Consider the following 15,988-nt stretch of genomic DNA (forward strand, 5'->3'; position numbering starts at 1 on the left):
GATAAGACAGACTTTATCTCTTAATGCTGTTTAAACTACGTTATGTACACAGCCCCGTAGCCTCGGGTCTGACAGAAGCGACGTAACTGTTTGATGTTCCAAGTGTTGGTGAGGATGTTGCTGTCGTTGTCCTTCAGTCGGTGGGTGAATGTTCGGATCACCTCCACAATCGTGCACGGTTCTTCCTAGGGCAGAGTGAGCTTGTGCTTGTCCTTGGTCGACTGCATCCTCCGCAGCCCCAAATTGCCAACTTCGAGGGTTCTTCCTGGGACCTTCCTCTCGTGGTACCTGCGAAGGATTTGCTAGTAGCAGGCAGAGTGAAAATAGGGCCATCTCTCGTGCCTCCTCTAATCAGGTTGACCGCGTCCTACTGAGCTTCTGCGGCTCGGTCGGGGTCAAAGACTTTAACACTTGGGGCGCCATAGTCTAAGTCGGAGGGTAGCACAACCTCTGACCCGTATGTTAGGAAGAATGGGGTGAACTTTGTGGATCGATCGGGAGTTGTCCTTAAGCTCCGATCGGAGGTGGCCTAGCACACAATGACTCAAGATTTATACTGGTTCAGGCAAATGTGCCCTACGTCCAGTCGGGGGATCGGTCGTGTGAGACCCGGGGCCACGGGACTGTGTACATAATGTAGTTTAAACAGTCTTAAGAGATAAAGTTCGTCTTATCTCTTATTTATCTTATTTATCTCTTATTTTTTTTGTATTAATAGGAGATAAAACTAGTCGGTGCAGAAGGAATCTACTCGAGTTGTATTCGGTTACGATTCCTTATCTAGTATTGGACTAGAATTCTTGTAACCCTGACCTCCGAGATATATAGGGGGCAGGGACCCATTCAAGGCAGATCATCAACATCAACACCTAAGAGAATACAAACCACCATACAGGACGTAGGGTATTACGCACCTCGCGGCCCGAACCTGTCTAAATCTTGTATTCCTTGGACCTTCGAGTTCCTGATTTCGTCGTCTCCTCACCTAAACTTACCACCTTGGGTATACCCCTCGATGGGCAGAAGGTAAAACACCGACAGCTGGCGCGCCGGTAGGAGAGCGTATCGAAGATCCACCGGCGAACTCGATGGCATCTTTCCAGTTCACCAGAAGGCCGTGCTGGCACCCACCATGGGGCACCTCGACTTCGTGAGGACGATCGGCGGCCCGCCGCCGACTACTTCGACTACTCGCCTCGACTTGAAAACTAGTCGGAATCGACTCCGACTAGTCGAGCTTCATCAACAAATCGTCACAGCTCCATCAACGAGCTCCACGGCTTCCTAGACATTCATCCACGAATCAAGCTAAGTGACTTATACCTTTTCTGACTTGTTCTTCACAGGATCGGCTACCTTTTTGGGTATGCCTCTCGACAGGTATGAAACCCTCGGGGGCTACACCATGATCGGTTACCTTTTTGGGTACGCCTTTCGACAGGTACAAAACCCTCGGGGGCTACACCATGATCGACTACTTATCTGTGTACGTCTCTCGACGGGCATGAATCCCTCCAGAGCTACACTTTGCCGACTTCCTATCTGTGTACGTCTCTCGACGGGCATTGAAACCATCCAGAGCTACACTTTGTTGACTACTTTTGCGCACTGCGCATCCTCTTTATCGCATGACGACTACTTTCTGTTCGTTGCCTCCTCTTAATGGTCGCTAATCTACTTGAGTAGCACATACCTTAATCCATGAAACCTCAGCTCTTTTATCACGCCTAACGCCTCTACGCGTACACGAGACAAAGATCTTATACACGCTATGAGCAATGGCTAAAATAGGACCAGTGCTTAAACGTAATAGGTGGACTGCTCGGGAGATTTAAATAGCCTAAAAAAGAGCTCGACACAACAATTTTTACACCGAATAAATTTTGTTATCTTCACATTATTACTGAGTACTACTTGGTATCTTCGCATTATGCTATATAATGTATGCATTATCTTTTTCAAATCAAGCTTCGGCAACAACCCTCCAGGCAGCACGGCGTGCCATCACAGTTCCGCTAGTTTCCAGGCTCGGGGGCTGGACGATGCACACTACTCGACATGGCTCCTTCGGCTCTCCTAGCTCGTAAGCTCGGGAGGTAGACGCCGCAAAACTACTCGAAGACGACTCATATGAAGACTGAGAGTGCAGAAAAAACCCTAAGTCACCGTGCGGTTAAATAAACTAGCGGGAGACTTAATTTCACTATGCAGAAGGTGAAGAGTTTTTCTCGGGATTTCAAGTAACACCAATGACACGATTTTTGGATCCTTTTTCCCAAACCTGAGAGATTTGGATTCAAGACTCTGGGGCTGCGGGATACGTGGTATCGACTACTTATTTTTTTTGAATTTATTTGAAAAAGTAAGTAAGGAAGATTCAAGTTTAATGCGACCCTCAGCCTGATTCTCTGATTCAACCTAAGGCTCGGGAGCTACTCCATATAGAGTGTAATTTTTCAATCGCACACCGTACCAAGGATATAATTCAGGGCATGAGCATCTTATAGCTTCGATGCAGCCAAGAAAATATTCGAAGAAGAACTTCAAGACGGAGCTTCAAAAGAAGCCGAAGACTACTTCGAAAGTACTCGAGAAGCCTGCAGTACTCAGCTACGAAGAGCTCGGGGGCTTGTCAGACCCGGGGCCACGGTACTGTGTACATAACGTAGTTTAAACAGGCTTAAGAGATAAAGCCCGGCTTATCTCTTATTTATCTTATTTATCTCTTATTTATCCCGTATGAATAGGAGATAAAGCTAGTCGGTACAGATGTAATCTACTCGAGTTGTATTCGGTTACGATTCCTTATCTAGTATTGGACTAGGATTCTTGTAACCCTGACCTTCCGGATATATAAGGGGGGCAAGGACCCATTCAAAACAGATCATCAAGACCATTCTACACCCAAGGGAATACAAACCACCATACAGGACGTAGGGTATTACGCACCTCGCGGTCCGAACCTGTCTAAATCTTGTGTTCCTTGCACCTTCGAGTTCCTGATCTCGGCGTCTCCTCACCTAAATTTACCACCTTGGGTATACCTCTCGGTGGGCAGCCGGTAAAACACCAACAGGTCGGATGTATTGCTTGAGCCGAGGTACTCGTGAGAGTTGGGAAGTTACAAGCTTTTAAGTGGAGGATAAATTTTTTGAATTTCGGTCTGGTTCTGGTCTTTTTGGTTTTTTGATCCTGGTTCGCGGGTGACCCTTCCTTTTATAGCCACGGGGGCCTCTTTAAAGGGGAACTAAGGGTAGGAAAAAAGAGGTAGAGAGAGAGTTTCTAGCCCCACCGGTCGGGGTCATCAGCTCTGTCAGTTGGAGTTCTCGGGCGGCCACCATCCAAGTCATGTCTCGCGGAGTAACCGTCGCGTTCCGTCCCTATACGTCGTGCTCTGCCGGTCGAAGGGCGGGCGTGCGCCGATAAGCACGGCACGACAGTCACGTCCTGTCCCTAGCGCCATGCCCTGTCACTTCGTCGTGGCGGAGGCGTGTCTGTCGTGTCATGATGACGTTGCGCCCTGTCCCTTCATAAGGACGGGTAGGTGGAATAGCGTTCCTCTGCTGTGGCAGCAAGAGGGACTGTAGCCCCATGGAGGGGGTGGTTGGTCTTGTACGGCAAGTTGACTCCGGCGTCTGCTCTCATCCTCAGCACCTGCTCCCGAGGGCCATCAGTGCGCAAGCCCTGGCCGGCCCCCGACCTCATCAGTCGGAGGCAGCGACATGTGTCCGGCGGAGTCCGATCGATCCCTTAATTCAAGATCATGTTACGGATGTAGACCCCGGTCGTCCTCTCGGTCGGGGATACAGGTCGAGGCTCCCGCCGACCGGCTGATCGGTCGGTCGGGATTGTGATCCTGGACGGTCTGGAGAAAGTCACGGCCCAGGAGGGCGATTATTTGATATATGCGCGGTCTCGGTCTATCTAGAGTGCCAACGGAAAGTGGACCCGCTGGGGACCTGGGGTTTCTGGATCCGTCAAAATATCGTTAGATTAATTATGTAATATATTTTCATACTAAATTTATTTAAAGATATAAATGTTAGTATTTTTTATAGATTTGGTTATATTTAAAATTATTTGGCTTCTCGCGGTGGGAGAGTTTGCATTTTTCTCGGACGGAGGGAGGGAGCACGTACACAACGGCGACTACACATCGTGTTCTTGTCGCGTACGTACGGGCGGGTATTGATCGACGCGACGTGCGTACGTGGACTGTCGATGCAAAGCTGACAAAAGCTGTCAACCCCGATGGAACGAAGCAGGCCGGCACGCGCCGCATGTGGCGGCGCGGAAATACACGCACCGTGGAGCCGCACGCGTACGTACGCAGACACAGGGCCAGCAATACACGTGTACCACGGTGTGCCAACCGGGAGATCTAAACAGCAATCGTTGTGCAGCCGTGCGTATGGCTGCGCCCAGCACTGTCATCGTAACCTGCAGGGCGTAGGCTCCATCACGGATTGCAGAGCGTACATGAACAACGCGCCACGCACAGCCAGCCAACCTGCAGGCTCGGCGCGTGCTCGTACCAGCCGCTGTAGATCCGGAACGCGCGCTCGCCGGCCGGCCGGCATTTACGCCCCGGCACTGCTCCACCGGATCACGCACGCGTGCGTGCGGGCGGGCGGGCGCGCACCGGCCGGCCCGGCGCAGCATGCCGGGGGGTTATCCCGTACCAATTCTTCAACGCTTATCTTTCACCCAAACAAGGCGCACCCGCCGTCGCCCTCGTACGTGCGCGCGCCCATGCCGCGGTGCGCCGTGCCGGGAGGAGGCCGGGGGACGCGCACGACCAGATGCACGTACGCCGGGCGGGCGGGAACGCGCGGCGACCGGGCCAGAAGCCCTGGTGCCCGGCGGCCTAGTCAAAGGCCGCCGCGCCCTCCCGTTCGGCGGCAACCCCGCGCCGCGCGGTCGTGCCCTCCCCCTCCGATTCCTCCGATCCCCGCGCGCGCGGCCCGTGGCTGGGCGGGACGGCGAGAACAAACCCCCGCTTCTCTCGCTGCGGGGGGTGGTGCCGTGGTGGTGGGTTTCGACCGGCACCGCGCACGCCCGCCAATCCCCAGGAGAACACGCGGCCATCGATGCCTCCTCGCACGGCGCAGCAGCAGCGGCTGGAGCGGGTCGTCATGGCCGATCTGGGCTACCTTTGTTTATCTCTGCGTGTCTCGGGTCGATCCACCCATCGCTCTCCTTTTTCTCTCCCGCAAGCAACCCGACCGAGCACACAACCCCCCTCCGTAGGTACTCGATCACTGGCAGTAGTTCACCCCGGTTGGCCTGGTGCGTCGGTTTCAGTTCGGGTATTTCAATTACAATCAGGTGTGTCCAGAGCGAAAGTCACTGCGAGTTGTAAACCCAGTCCACGCTCCATCTCCTATAAATCCTCACCCGCTGCAGCCGGGGCAAAACACAACGAACCATCGAGAGGAAAGTGCTCTCACTTCCTCCACTTCCCATACCGACTTCTCTCTCCAAAACCCCTCCCCTCTCTCTCCATCTCCACCACAAACCCCGGTGATCTCGGAGGCCTCGTCGTCCGGTCCTCGTCCTCTCCACCACGATGAGCAGTAGCGCCGGCGGCGGCGCTGCCAGCGCCAGCGCCAGCTTCGAGCAGCACGCGAAGCGGCGTCCCCCGGCGTCGTCGGGGCCGTCGCAGCAGCAGCAGCATCGGAAGCTGCTGAGGCTGTCGGTGCAGGACGACGACGTCGCTGCGGGCGTCGTGCCGCCGGTCACCGTGGTCCTGGACGGGCGCTGCATCTGCCACCGCGTCCATCTCAACCTGCACACCGGGTACCGCAGCCTCGCGGGCGCGCTCCGCCGCCTGTTCGTCGACACGGACGACGACCTCGGCGAGGACGGACTCGACCTCGCCAATGCCATCCCGGGCCACGTCGTGGCGTACGAGGACATGGAGGACGACCTCCTCCTCGCCGGCGATCTCAAGTGGAAGTAAGATGATTACCTCTTAATCACAATTCCATGAAATAGTTAACCTTTTCATCATCAAACAAGTAAAAAAAGCAAAAACTTAAAACATCTTTCTTCACTGGCGCTCATGTTTTTTTTTGAATTGGCAGCGATTTCGTTCGCGTGGCTAAAAGGATCCGGATTATTCCTGTCAAGAAGACAAGCAGGACGAAGAAATGCGGAGGAGGAGGTCTCGACAATTGATCGCTGCACTTTTATAAAAATAGCATGTAATTAGCAGCTATCTACTCGATAAACTGGGACACTTCTCGTTTACTTGTTCGTCTTGTGTTGTTATTAAAGACCTAAAGCAAAAGAATCAAGTCCGTGTCGGCCTCTCCCTCGAGTCAATGATAGTTGATGAGTTCGCTCGCTAATTGCCTTGCCTGATTGGTTGCATATTTTGGATGGATTGAATCGGACCTGATCCATCCATGTCGTCGTAGTAGTGGCCGGCCACTGATCGGCTGCCCGAGCGTGCCATCGACGGTTGGGATCTCCCTGTTCACGCCAGCGTCCCGTTCGCGACGCGCGAGCAGTAGCGCAACAGTGAAACGGATACCCGTAGCCATCGCGTCGCCACGGTACAGCACGGCCGGCCGGCGCGCAGCATTCATCGATGGCAAAGGCGACGGCGGAATGTTGCGTGCGCGCGCGAACCGTGGAGCGCGTGCGCAGCGGGGAATAATCCAGAGGCGAGCAGCACGTTTCGTTTCAACTTCACTGTCAGTCTGTCATGGTATGGTCGCCGCTGGAAGCCTCGAGGACGAGGAGGAGGAGGATCATCGGAGGAAGACGACGACGACGGCAACGACGTGGCCGGCCGCGAGATCCGCGCAAGCACGCAGGCAGGCACGCGAGCGCGATGAGCCACGGATGGGGAGGAGACATGGAGTCATGGAGCTGGACGCCGGCAGAATTGCTGCCATCAAAGGCATCAACAACATACACAGCTAGCTCTGCCATTACTCGGCGGCGTGCGTCGTCGATGCGTCCTTGCTGCGCGCCATTATTTCCCGGCAACAAAGGAGTAGTCTGATACGGCTGTAGGAACGAAATGAAAATCTCGATACAGTATGAAGAGGATGGATCTGATCTGGCACGACGAGTCGAACTTGCTTGACACTGGCTCGTCAGATCACTGCTTGCATTGCTTTCCTGCTCGGCGTGCATGTTCGGCTCCCGTCTGACAGCAGCACGACCGCCGGCGCCGGCCCCCGGCCCCGGCCGACCGGCGTACGTGCGTGGCGGGGGAAAGGGACGTTTCAGACGCCGGGTCGGTGTCGCGTTTGGGGTTGGGACTCGCTCGCAGATGCCATGACGCAGCGTGAGACAGACAGGGAGTGGATGGAGACACTGTGTGACACTGACCGTCTAGATGATTGCGAGGAGAACCATGCACGGCGGAATTCAATCAGCTCGTCCGTGTTTGGTTTCAGTCCGCGGGTCGAGCCAGTCGTGGAGGTCAACATGGTGGTGAGGTCATTCGCTGATCCAGGTGCTGGAATTCGATGCCAGTGCGATGCAAGCTCTCCATGTGCGTCAGGAGAGCAGTAGTTTCTGCTAGCCAAATGCATCCTATAGATCGTGCATGCTTCCATACCATACACGCGTCGAAGTTTTTTTTAGGACGCAAAATGTCAAAGATTCGACCCATGCATGTCTTGGTGCTTCTTTTTTCTTCTTCCTGGGGCTGGGGGATCCGAGCCATGTTAAGTTGTCAGCCTACTAGTACATGCAATTAGAGGGAACAAGGCTTGGTCTGCGGTGTGACGACAGTCCAGGTGCCACGCGGCCCACATCTGCCGGGGGGGAGCATATTTTCGCAGGACATGGCCCATGAAGAAGCTGGATCATCCTGTTTTACAACCAAAAAAGTTCATGGTCATCATCACATATCGATTGCTCAAAGTTTTCAACCACTTTCAAACGCACATCAACTTCAACAGACAGATCAATCTTCTGTCCGCGTTGACTGATGGCCAGTCGATTGCGCGGGAGAATATTGAGTTCGAATAATTGTAAACGAAGGGATCATATAACTTCTGAACTACTGAAAGTTTATTTTGGGGGCATTGTTATTTCAAACTAGCTACGAAGTTACGAGTTTATGCGTTTTAGAAATAGCAAGGCTATTAATACAAACTTTGAAAATCAGCTGCTTTGATCATGCACTGTCGCACTAGATGCTATGAAATAAGACTTAGCTGTTACAATCTTGGACTACTGAGCACCAATGGATGTATCAATCAACCTCTGTCTCGTGGCTATTTCATACACTTCTTCCTCTGACTACACCCGTCGGTGTGATTTCACTTGGCTCATCGTTTGTCAACGTACTTTTGCCGTCTTGTGCTGTGATTCTTTCTCACCCCTTCTAAACTATGAAACTTTTCTGATCGTATCGCTATCATTGTTGTAGCCATCATCTCAATTGCCTGAGCCTAGAGCCTTGCGAGATCTGTGGCTCCAAGATGGCCCAGCAAACTTTGGTTTGACTACAAAACACTTTACAATTTGTTATCAGACTTTTCCACCTTTTCTGCTGCTTTATCTTCCGCATCTACGTCGGTTTAGTGCCTTGTTAGTTACATGAACTTTTTTCAGGCTTAACATGGCCTCAAATCCAGGTCGAGAGCTTGCGATACAGCAAAACGGTTTGGCAAGCTTGTTGTTAATGAAAACTGTCAACCACCTTAGCAACAATTTTGACGAAACACTAAATGTTCTTTCTTTAAGCACGCCATACGTTAGCAACGCATCGTGTGGAGACATACAGATCAGCAGATGCGGGGGCGCGGATCCCAGTTCAGACAAAGCCAACTTCCCTCCCCAATTGGAAAACCGCTGGGCTTTTGAGCAAAGCAGAGGAGATCAAGATCCCAGAACCTAGGCCCCTTCACGCCTCCTCTCGCCTTCCCGCAAAAGAATTTTTTCTTTTTTGTTTTTCCGTATAAAAAAGCAAGCGGAAAAGGCACTTAAGCCCCTGCCGCTGCGGGCGCTCTCCGTCTCCAGTAGTAGTAAGCGCTGGTTGTTGGTAGGTGCACGCACCCCACCTCCCTCCCTCCACCCCCTTGCCGTCCTCGATCTCGTCTCCTCCTCCTCCTCCCCACCCAAACCCTCGCGGCGGGCGGGGGAGGAAGCGAGCGAGCGAGCGAGCGATGGCGGCGCTGGAGGCGGCGAGGGAGTGGGCGGCGTCCGTCATCCCGCCGGAGCTCGCGGCCGCCGCGGGGGGAGACCCGCTCGCTGCGCTCGCGGCCACCGCCGCGGCCCTCGTCGCGGGGCTGCTTATCCTCGCCGTATGGTTCCGATCCGGGGGCGGGGCGCAGGCCAAGCCGGCCCCCACGCCAGTACGCCCGGCGCCGGTGAAGGTCGACGCCGACGCGGACGTGGACGACGGGCGGAAGCGCGTCACCATCTTCTTCGGCACGCAGACCGGCACAGCCGAGGGATTCGCCAAGGTCGATGCCCGATCCGATCCGGGAGCTTGCCTGTGTTTGGTTTAGTTTAGCTTAGTTTATATCCGGCGGCTCTTTTTGACTCGTCGCGGTTCTGCTTGCAGTCCATGGCCGAGGAGGCGAGGGCGCGGTACGAGAAGGCCGTGTTCAAAGTGGTGGATCTGGTAATTTTGCACGATCTATATGCGTATACGTGTGTTCTATCCTAGCTTGTGCCCCTAATGCTGGGAGCTTGAGAGAATTGTGGGACGTGTGCAGGATGACTATGCTCAGGAGGACGAAGAGTACCAGGAGAAGCTGAAGAAGGAAACCGTAGTGCTTTTCTTCTTAGCAACGTGAGTTCTCATCTGTGTACTGATTGGTCAGTTGTCGAATTGTGCCTCTTGTCGCTTGCGCTTCATTCCAGAACCCACCTGCCTCTTGGTGAAGCTCAAAGTGAAGTGCATGGATCGGTGAATTGTGGATTTTGTCTCTTGCACCTTATTCCATAGATGATATTCCACCTGTCATTTGTTGCCGACCTCAAGCAAACTGTGTGGATGGGCTGCCTCCGCCATTTGTCGCTTGCGGTTTAATTCCATAACACCTGCCCTATGCTGTAAAGCTTGAGTGAACTGTGTGGATTGGTGAATTGTGCTGCATCTTCTGTCTCAGTCCATAATCCACCTGCTTTATTTTGTAAAGCTCAAATACTGTGTAGATTGGCTAAGGAACTTTTATTATTTACTCCTTAATTTGGAATTCACCTGCCTTTTCTGTTGTAAAGTTAAAAACAAATGCTGGTCCTGTCCTTGTACTTGGTGCATTACAAACCTTGTCTGAGATCCCAAACATATTTATGTTTTTATAACATTTTGGGATAGTCTATGTGCCTTTAGTCCTCCACTGATGACATTATAGTTTAATGATACAGGCATTCATTTCTGTCCGAACTGGAATTGCTATGCAATCTCTTCTGTGGAGATTCGGCTCCATTTATCTCGTCCCAGTTCTAACAAAAAGTTTGATTTTGTCAGATTTAAACATTATTTTCAGTAATGAGAAAGTAATTAACCTGGGCAAAATTTCCTTTTCCACCATTTATGAACAAGCAACACTGTTACGAGTTATGCAGTCTACCTCTTTTGGTTTTGTTCTTTCATCTACATTTTTTGGCTAATTATATTCATCTTGTGCAGATATGGGGACGGAGAGCCTACTGATAATGCAGCAAGATTCTACAAATGGTTCAGTGAGGTTTGTGAAAATTCTGTACATGGGATTGGCTAACTGCTATTACACTTCTGACCCCATTTTCAATGCTTGAAACAGGGGAAAGAGAAGGAAGTTTGGCTGAAGGATCTTAAATATGGAGTCTTTGGGCTTGGGAACCGGCAGTACGAACATTTTAATAAGGTTAATAGGCTGAAATTTACATGTTCTTGTGATTTGGATAAAATCTGATTACTGTTGAGTGTTATGGTAATTGATAATGAGTTTATGCTCATGGAAAATGTAGGTTGCGAAGGTTGTGGATGAGCTGCTACAGGAGCAAGGTAAGTAATTCACACTACTTACCATGGGAAAAGATGAAGCCAGTAGATCATTAGTATTAGGAGACATTCCCCAACATATTAGTTTCTGTCCCCAGGCAGACCCCCACACACTATGGTACCATAGAAACGATAAAAATCATCATAAATCCTTTTTCCATGTAACCAGCAAATTGATTTTCATGTAGGATTTTTCATAATGCTAAGCACATGTACTTTTTCTATCAGCCGCCATGGCAGGTTCTACTCAATGCTTTAGATACTGTTATGTGATATAAGTATCAGTGGTACAGAGCGAGTTCTGTTTCATTTGCATGGTTCATTCTTGTGTTGTTTGATCCTGTAGGCATGACTAGCAATTTTTTGTATATCTATAGGTGGGAAACGCCTTGTTCCTGTTGGCCTTGGAGATGATGATCAGTGCATTGAGGATGACTTCACCGCATGGTATGAATGCTGCAGTTATGTTATCTGTTGTGCATTCATCTGTCGTGGTAGAGACCTATCATGTAGACATAAAAGTGTGTCGGGTAATACCCATCTAGCTTGTCACTTCAAATGCCAAATCCATGACTAAGTTCTAATTCTTGGTGTCAATTGGTCCTTTATGTGGATACTGAACAGAGGTATCTTTGTCCTACCTGTAGCTGGGAGTTTATTTCTGGTCTGGATTGGGGAAATTATGTCCTTGCTAAATCCTTATCCAATGAAGTACAAGATTTACTTTGCTGTGTCTGGACATGTAAGCACTGACAGTCCAGTTAGTTATTCTATAAATAAGTAATGGTTTTTTTAAGAACTTCCGTTTTTCCATTTACGAGTATATCGACTATTTGGTAGTGCATATTTTGTAGGGACATAGAAAAAAAATTTAGGCGAAAGTTTTGCTAAGCAATTGGAATGTTGGTGCATCTAGGAAAATATTTTGTCTACATTATGCATCCAAAAATAAAGATGTCTTTAACTTATTATGTTTACCATTTGTATAGTGTATGTTGTTTAAATGTGTTTTGTTCTCGGATTTTAATGCATCCCTTGATAATAACCTGAAAATGCAAGGTTGTTATTTTATAGAGATCCCTATTTTATATTTCCAATGTGGTTGGGGTTACTGCTCAATGAGAATTGTCCCATGTTGTCATCTGTAGGAAAGAGCTAGTGTGGCCAGAGTTGGATCAGTTGCTCCGCGATGAGGATGATACCACTGGTGCATCGACTCCTTATACTGCTGCTATTCCAGAATACAGAGTTGTTTTCATTGATAAATCTGACCTGTCATTCCAAGATAGATCTTGGTCACTAGCCAATGGCACTGGTGTTATTGATATTCACCACCCTTGCAGGTATTTGAATGCGAGAACAACTTGCTAGTGTCTTCCTGTTTCTCAGAATTTGTCTTTACAGTATAGTTATTGATTGCTAGGTCTAATGTTGCTGTTCGAAAGGAGCTCCATAAACCAGCTTCAGATCGCTCTTGTATTCATCTGGAGTTTGATATTTCTGGCACTGGGCTTGTGTAAGTTTCTTGATACGCATATTCCTATCATTTTGTAATTCAGTATTTCGGGGTTATTCAGGCTTCATCTTGTCTGTATACATGCTCTTGTGAAAACCATGTTACTTCCAGTAGGTAGGCTAATTTATTTGGTTGTTGACTAGTAAATCATGGTATTTCCTTCTGTTTGCTCGTATTGAGGCAACAGGTTCAGTAACAATTTCTTGTTGCATGAAACTCTGAGGTCAAGGAAGGGGCTTTGTAGTCTGTTCTTATCTGAGTACTGTACAACAAAAGAACAAGGCCTTTTAGTCCCAAGCAAGTGTGGGGTATGGCTAGAGATGAAACCCAACAAGAGCCACCAACAAGTTTGGGTAGGCTGGAGGTGAAGGGGCATGCACTTATTCAGTTATTTGATCAGTGACCAACAGGCCAAACCCCAGAGATCAAACCAATTCTTTTTCTTTCAACCTCTTACTAGCGTGACAGGTTCTTTGTACTGATTGTTCCATAATAGTTAGTCCAGACAATTTTGTTCAAAATGTGAATGCAAGGATTTCTCCTGATCCATATGATAACACATTGAACTCTGAAAACTTGTTTCAGGTATGAAACTGGAGATCATGTTGGCGTGTATTCGGAAAATTCTGTTGAGGCTGTGGAGGAAGCTGAAAAGCTACTTGGACTTTCTCCAGATACAGTCTTCTCTATCCACGCAGATGCAGAAGATGGATCTCCTCGTAAAGGAGGAGGTTCCTTGGCCCCACCTTTCCCGTCTCCATGTACCTTACGGACTGCGCTTTTACGATACGCTGATCTACTCAATCCACCAAAGAAGGTCCGCATGGCCTCTAACCATTTTCTGTCCTATTTTTCTTTTGATCATTTGACTAATTCTTGGACAATGAACATCTCAGGCTGCTTTACTTGCTTTAGCTTCTCATGCTTCTGATCCAGCTGAAGCTGAACGACTTAGATTCTTGGCTTCTCCTGCTGGAAAGGTTGTCACTCTTTCAGAATCCCCATCTTATGCCATTTAAAAATTGAGACCTTTTCCTTTGCTGACTAGTAGAATTTTCTATGCAGGATGAGTATTCTCAATGGATAACTGCTAGTCAGAGGAGCCTTCTTGAAGTTATGTCTGCATTCCCTTCAGCTAAGCCACCGTTGGGAGTGTTTTTTGCAGCTATAGCTCCTCGTCTGCAACCACGATACTACTCAATATCATCATCTCCAAAGTAATTGTTTTACAAAACCTGTCCATTTCCTCAATCCGCGACCTTTATATGCAAGATTAACACTGGATTAGTACCATACTTTTGTCTTGTGGGAGCACAGTGTTACAAGAAGATATATTAATGGTTATGAAAACGAAAACTATGCATGTCTTGGTGATTTTAAGTCTCTAGCTTTGTTTGGTTCTTCCTTCAAAATTATTTTAATTTTAGATTATAGACACCAGCTAAGCTTGAGATTCTATCAGTTTTTGTATGTTACCATACTGGACTCTCTTGTTCATATACCATATTATGCTTGAGGTGATGTGTGTACCTACCATAAGGGGAGGCCTCTTACAACTTATTTATCTTCCGTGCAGGATGGCTCCCTCCAGAATTCATGTAACATGTGCATTAGTTTATGGTCCTTCGCCAACAGGAAGGATCCACCAAGGAGTTTGTTCGACATGGATGAAGGTTCCTCACATTCGTTTCCTCTGCATCATCTGCAATAAGTTTTCTGCAGTCTGAATTTGTTGTTCCATGATCATCTGGTTGGCAGAATACAATTCCGTTGGAATACAGCGAGGAATGCAGCTGGGCTCCTATTTTTGTGAGGCAGTCAAATTTCAAGTTACCTGCTGATCCATCCACTCCAATTATCATGATTGGCCCTGGAACAGGGCTGGCCCCTTTCAGAGGCTTCTTGCAGGTTTGTTTTGCCAAGGAATCCTGGATGTTTTTGTATTTGCAATTCCGGTTGGCATTACCTATTGAAACTTATCCTCCCTCTCCCTCCACTCTTGGCAGGAAAGGTTAGCTCTGAAACAATCTGGAGTGGAACTGGGCACTTCAATTCTCTTCTTTGGATGCAGGAACCGTAATATGGTAAGAATCGCTGGTTAATTGAACAAATACATGTGGTTATGGCTGTGTTTCTCAACTTTATTGATGGAACTCGACCTGAATGACCATTGCAGGACTACATATATGAAGATGAGTTGCAAAATTTCCTTCAGGAAGGTGCACTTTCTGAGCTAATTGTTGCCTTCTCTCGTGAAGGGCCAACGAAAGAATATGTGCAGCATAAGATGGTAGAGAAGGTCAGATACACACTGCAGTACTTCTTGAGTGTTTCATACACACAACATTGCTTTCAACATTCCTTAGCATACATCTTGAGTGCTTCATACACACAACACTGCTCAATGTTCTCGCAGATACTAATTTGCTTCTTTTTGTTACCAGGCCCCAGAAATTTGGAACATCCTCTCACAGGGTGGTTACTTGTATGTATGCGGCGATGCCAAGGGAATGGCTAGAGATGTGCATAGAATGCTGCATACTATAGTCCAAGAGCAGGTAGACAACTTAATTGATGGTGCAAATCTTGTCTTCACGTTGTTAACATCCTATTTGCATTTTGCTCCAGGGATCTTTGGATAGCTCCAAAACTGAGAGCTACGTGAAGAGCCTGCAGATGGAGGGCAGGTACCTCCGTGACGTATGGTGACACGTCACACCAACCTGCCATAGCTCTAGCGTGTGGAAGTAATTAAAGCTGGCTTGTGCAAATGACGTGGCGAATGCCAACCCAATCGCCAGTTTTCGAGATGAAGTGTCATTGATTATAATTTATAATGAGTCGATCGTTGTAATTCTTTGACATCTAACATGGTCCTGATATACTTACTTTATGGATGGTGGAAACTGGGGAGAATAAGCGCTGTTGTAGCCTTGTAGGTTTGTAGAACTTGAAATTGTTATATCCCCATTAAGATTGTAGCAATGGGGATGCATCATACAGTTTGAGATGAGGACATTATGTATACAGTTTGAGATGAGGATATTATGTATACTACATTAGAAGACCGCCGAAAACAAATTTTGCTTCTGGTTTTATAAAGATACTCTCTTACGTCTTACTGCTATTATGCTTGCAGTCTTTGCCTACCTCGTCGAGTCATCGTCTATCTTGTTGCGTCGTAATGTTGCGGCTGCAGTGATATTATGCACGCCTGCAAATCAGTGTTACGAGAAGGGAATGCAAATTGCGAAACGTATAGTATGTAGACGTTCTTACACTTTACGAACATAAGCACGTATCTTAACGGTACCTAGAAAAAACATTCACTCCTACAAACACCTGTCTATCTCCTCTCTAACCATGTTCAAGGCTTTGAGCTGAACGCCTCTACCTAGCTCTCTCTAACCAGTTGACCATTTTCAAGGCTTTGAGCCGATAGTTCCTGAGATTGACGAAACCACCACAGATAGCTCGCCATCGATGAATATATTGCTAATAACACC

General features: G+C 48.5%; 2 protein-coding genes across 2 annotated transcripts; both read left to right on the plus strand.

The window, feature by feature from the left end:
* The first annotated feature begins 5,435 nt into the window (after nucleotides 1–5,435).
* Nucleotides 5,436–6,306, plus strand: LOC112901417 (auxin-responsive protein IAA33). Its single transcript, XM_025970334.1, has 2 exons — nucleotides 5,436–5,958; nucleotides 6,087–6,306. The coding sequence occupies exons 1-2, from the start codon at nucleotides 5,570–5,572 to the stop codon at nucleotides 6,178–6,180; spliced, it is 483 nt and encodes a 160-aa protein (XP_025826119.1). The 5' UTR covers nucleotides 5,436–5,569; the 3' UTR covers nucleotides 6,181–6,306.
* Nucleotides 6,307–8,994: 2,688 nt separating this feature from the next.
* On the plus strand, nucleotides 8,995–15,603 carry LOC112899605 (NADPH--cytochrome P450 reductase-like). Its single transcript, XM_025968138.1, has 18 exons — nucleotides 8,995–9,437; nucleotides 9,539–9,598; nucleotides 9,693–9,769; nucleotides 10,613–10,670; nucleotides 10,746–10,829; nucleotides 10,933–10,969; nucleotides 11,344–11,413; nucleotides 12,115–12,309; nucleotides 12,390–12,482; nucleotides 13,068–13,299; nucleotides 13,379–13,462; nucleotides 13,548–13,699; nucleotides 14,059–14,155; nucleotides 14,241–14,390; nucleotides 14,489–14,566; nucleotides 14,659–14,781; nucleotides 14,927–15,040; nucleotides 15,111–15,603. Exons 1-18 carry the CDS (start codon nucleotides 9,138–9,140, stop codon nucleotides 15,189–15,191), a joined length of 2,085 nt encoding a protein of 694 aa, XP_025823923.1. The 5' UTR covers nucleotides 8,995–9,137; the 3' UTR covers nucleotides 15,192–15,603.
* The last annotated feature ends 385 nt before the right edge of the window (nucleotides 15,604–15,988 follow it).

Source organism: Panicum hallii, chromosome 7 (assembly GCF_002211085.1).
Source record: "Panicum hallii strain FIL2 chromosome 7, PHallii_v3.1, whole genome shotgun sequence".
Taxonomy (NCBI): domain Eukaryota; kingdom Viridiplantae; phylum Streptophyta; class Magnoliopsida; order Poales; family Poaceae; genus Panicum; species Panicum hallii.

What these genes read in the sequence shown, in the direction of transcription:
- LOC112901417 (XM_025970334.1), top strand. Translation starts at nt 5,570, where the DNA reads ATGAGCAGTAGCGCCGGCGGCGGCGCTGCCAGCGCCAGCGCCAGCTTC. An exon ending in GCCGGCGATCTCAAGTGGAA is followed by an intron (nt 5,959 to 6,086) that starts GTAAGATGATTA and finishes TTGAATTGGCAG; the next exon opens with CGATTTCGTTCGCGTGGCTA.
- LOC112899605 (XM_025968138.1), top strand. Translation starts at nt 9,138, where the DNA reads ATGGCGGCGCTGGAGGCGGCGAGGGAGTGGGCGGCGTCCGTCATCCCG. An exon ending in GAGGATGACTTCACCGCATG is followed by an intron (nt 11,414 to 12,114) that starts GTATGAATGCTG and finishes TGTCATCTGTAG; the next exon opens with GAAAGAGCTAGTGTGGCCAG. An exon ending in GATATTCACCACCCTTGCAG is followed by an intron (nt 12,310 to 12,389) that starts GTATTTGAATGC and finishes ATTGATTGCTAG; the next exon opens with GTCTAATGTTGCTGTTCGAA.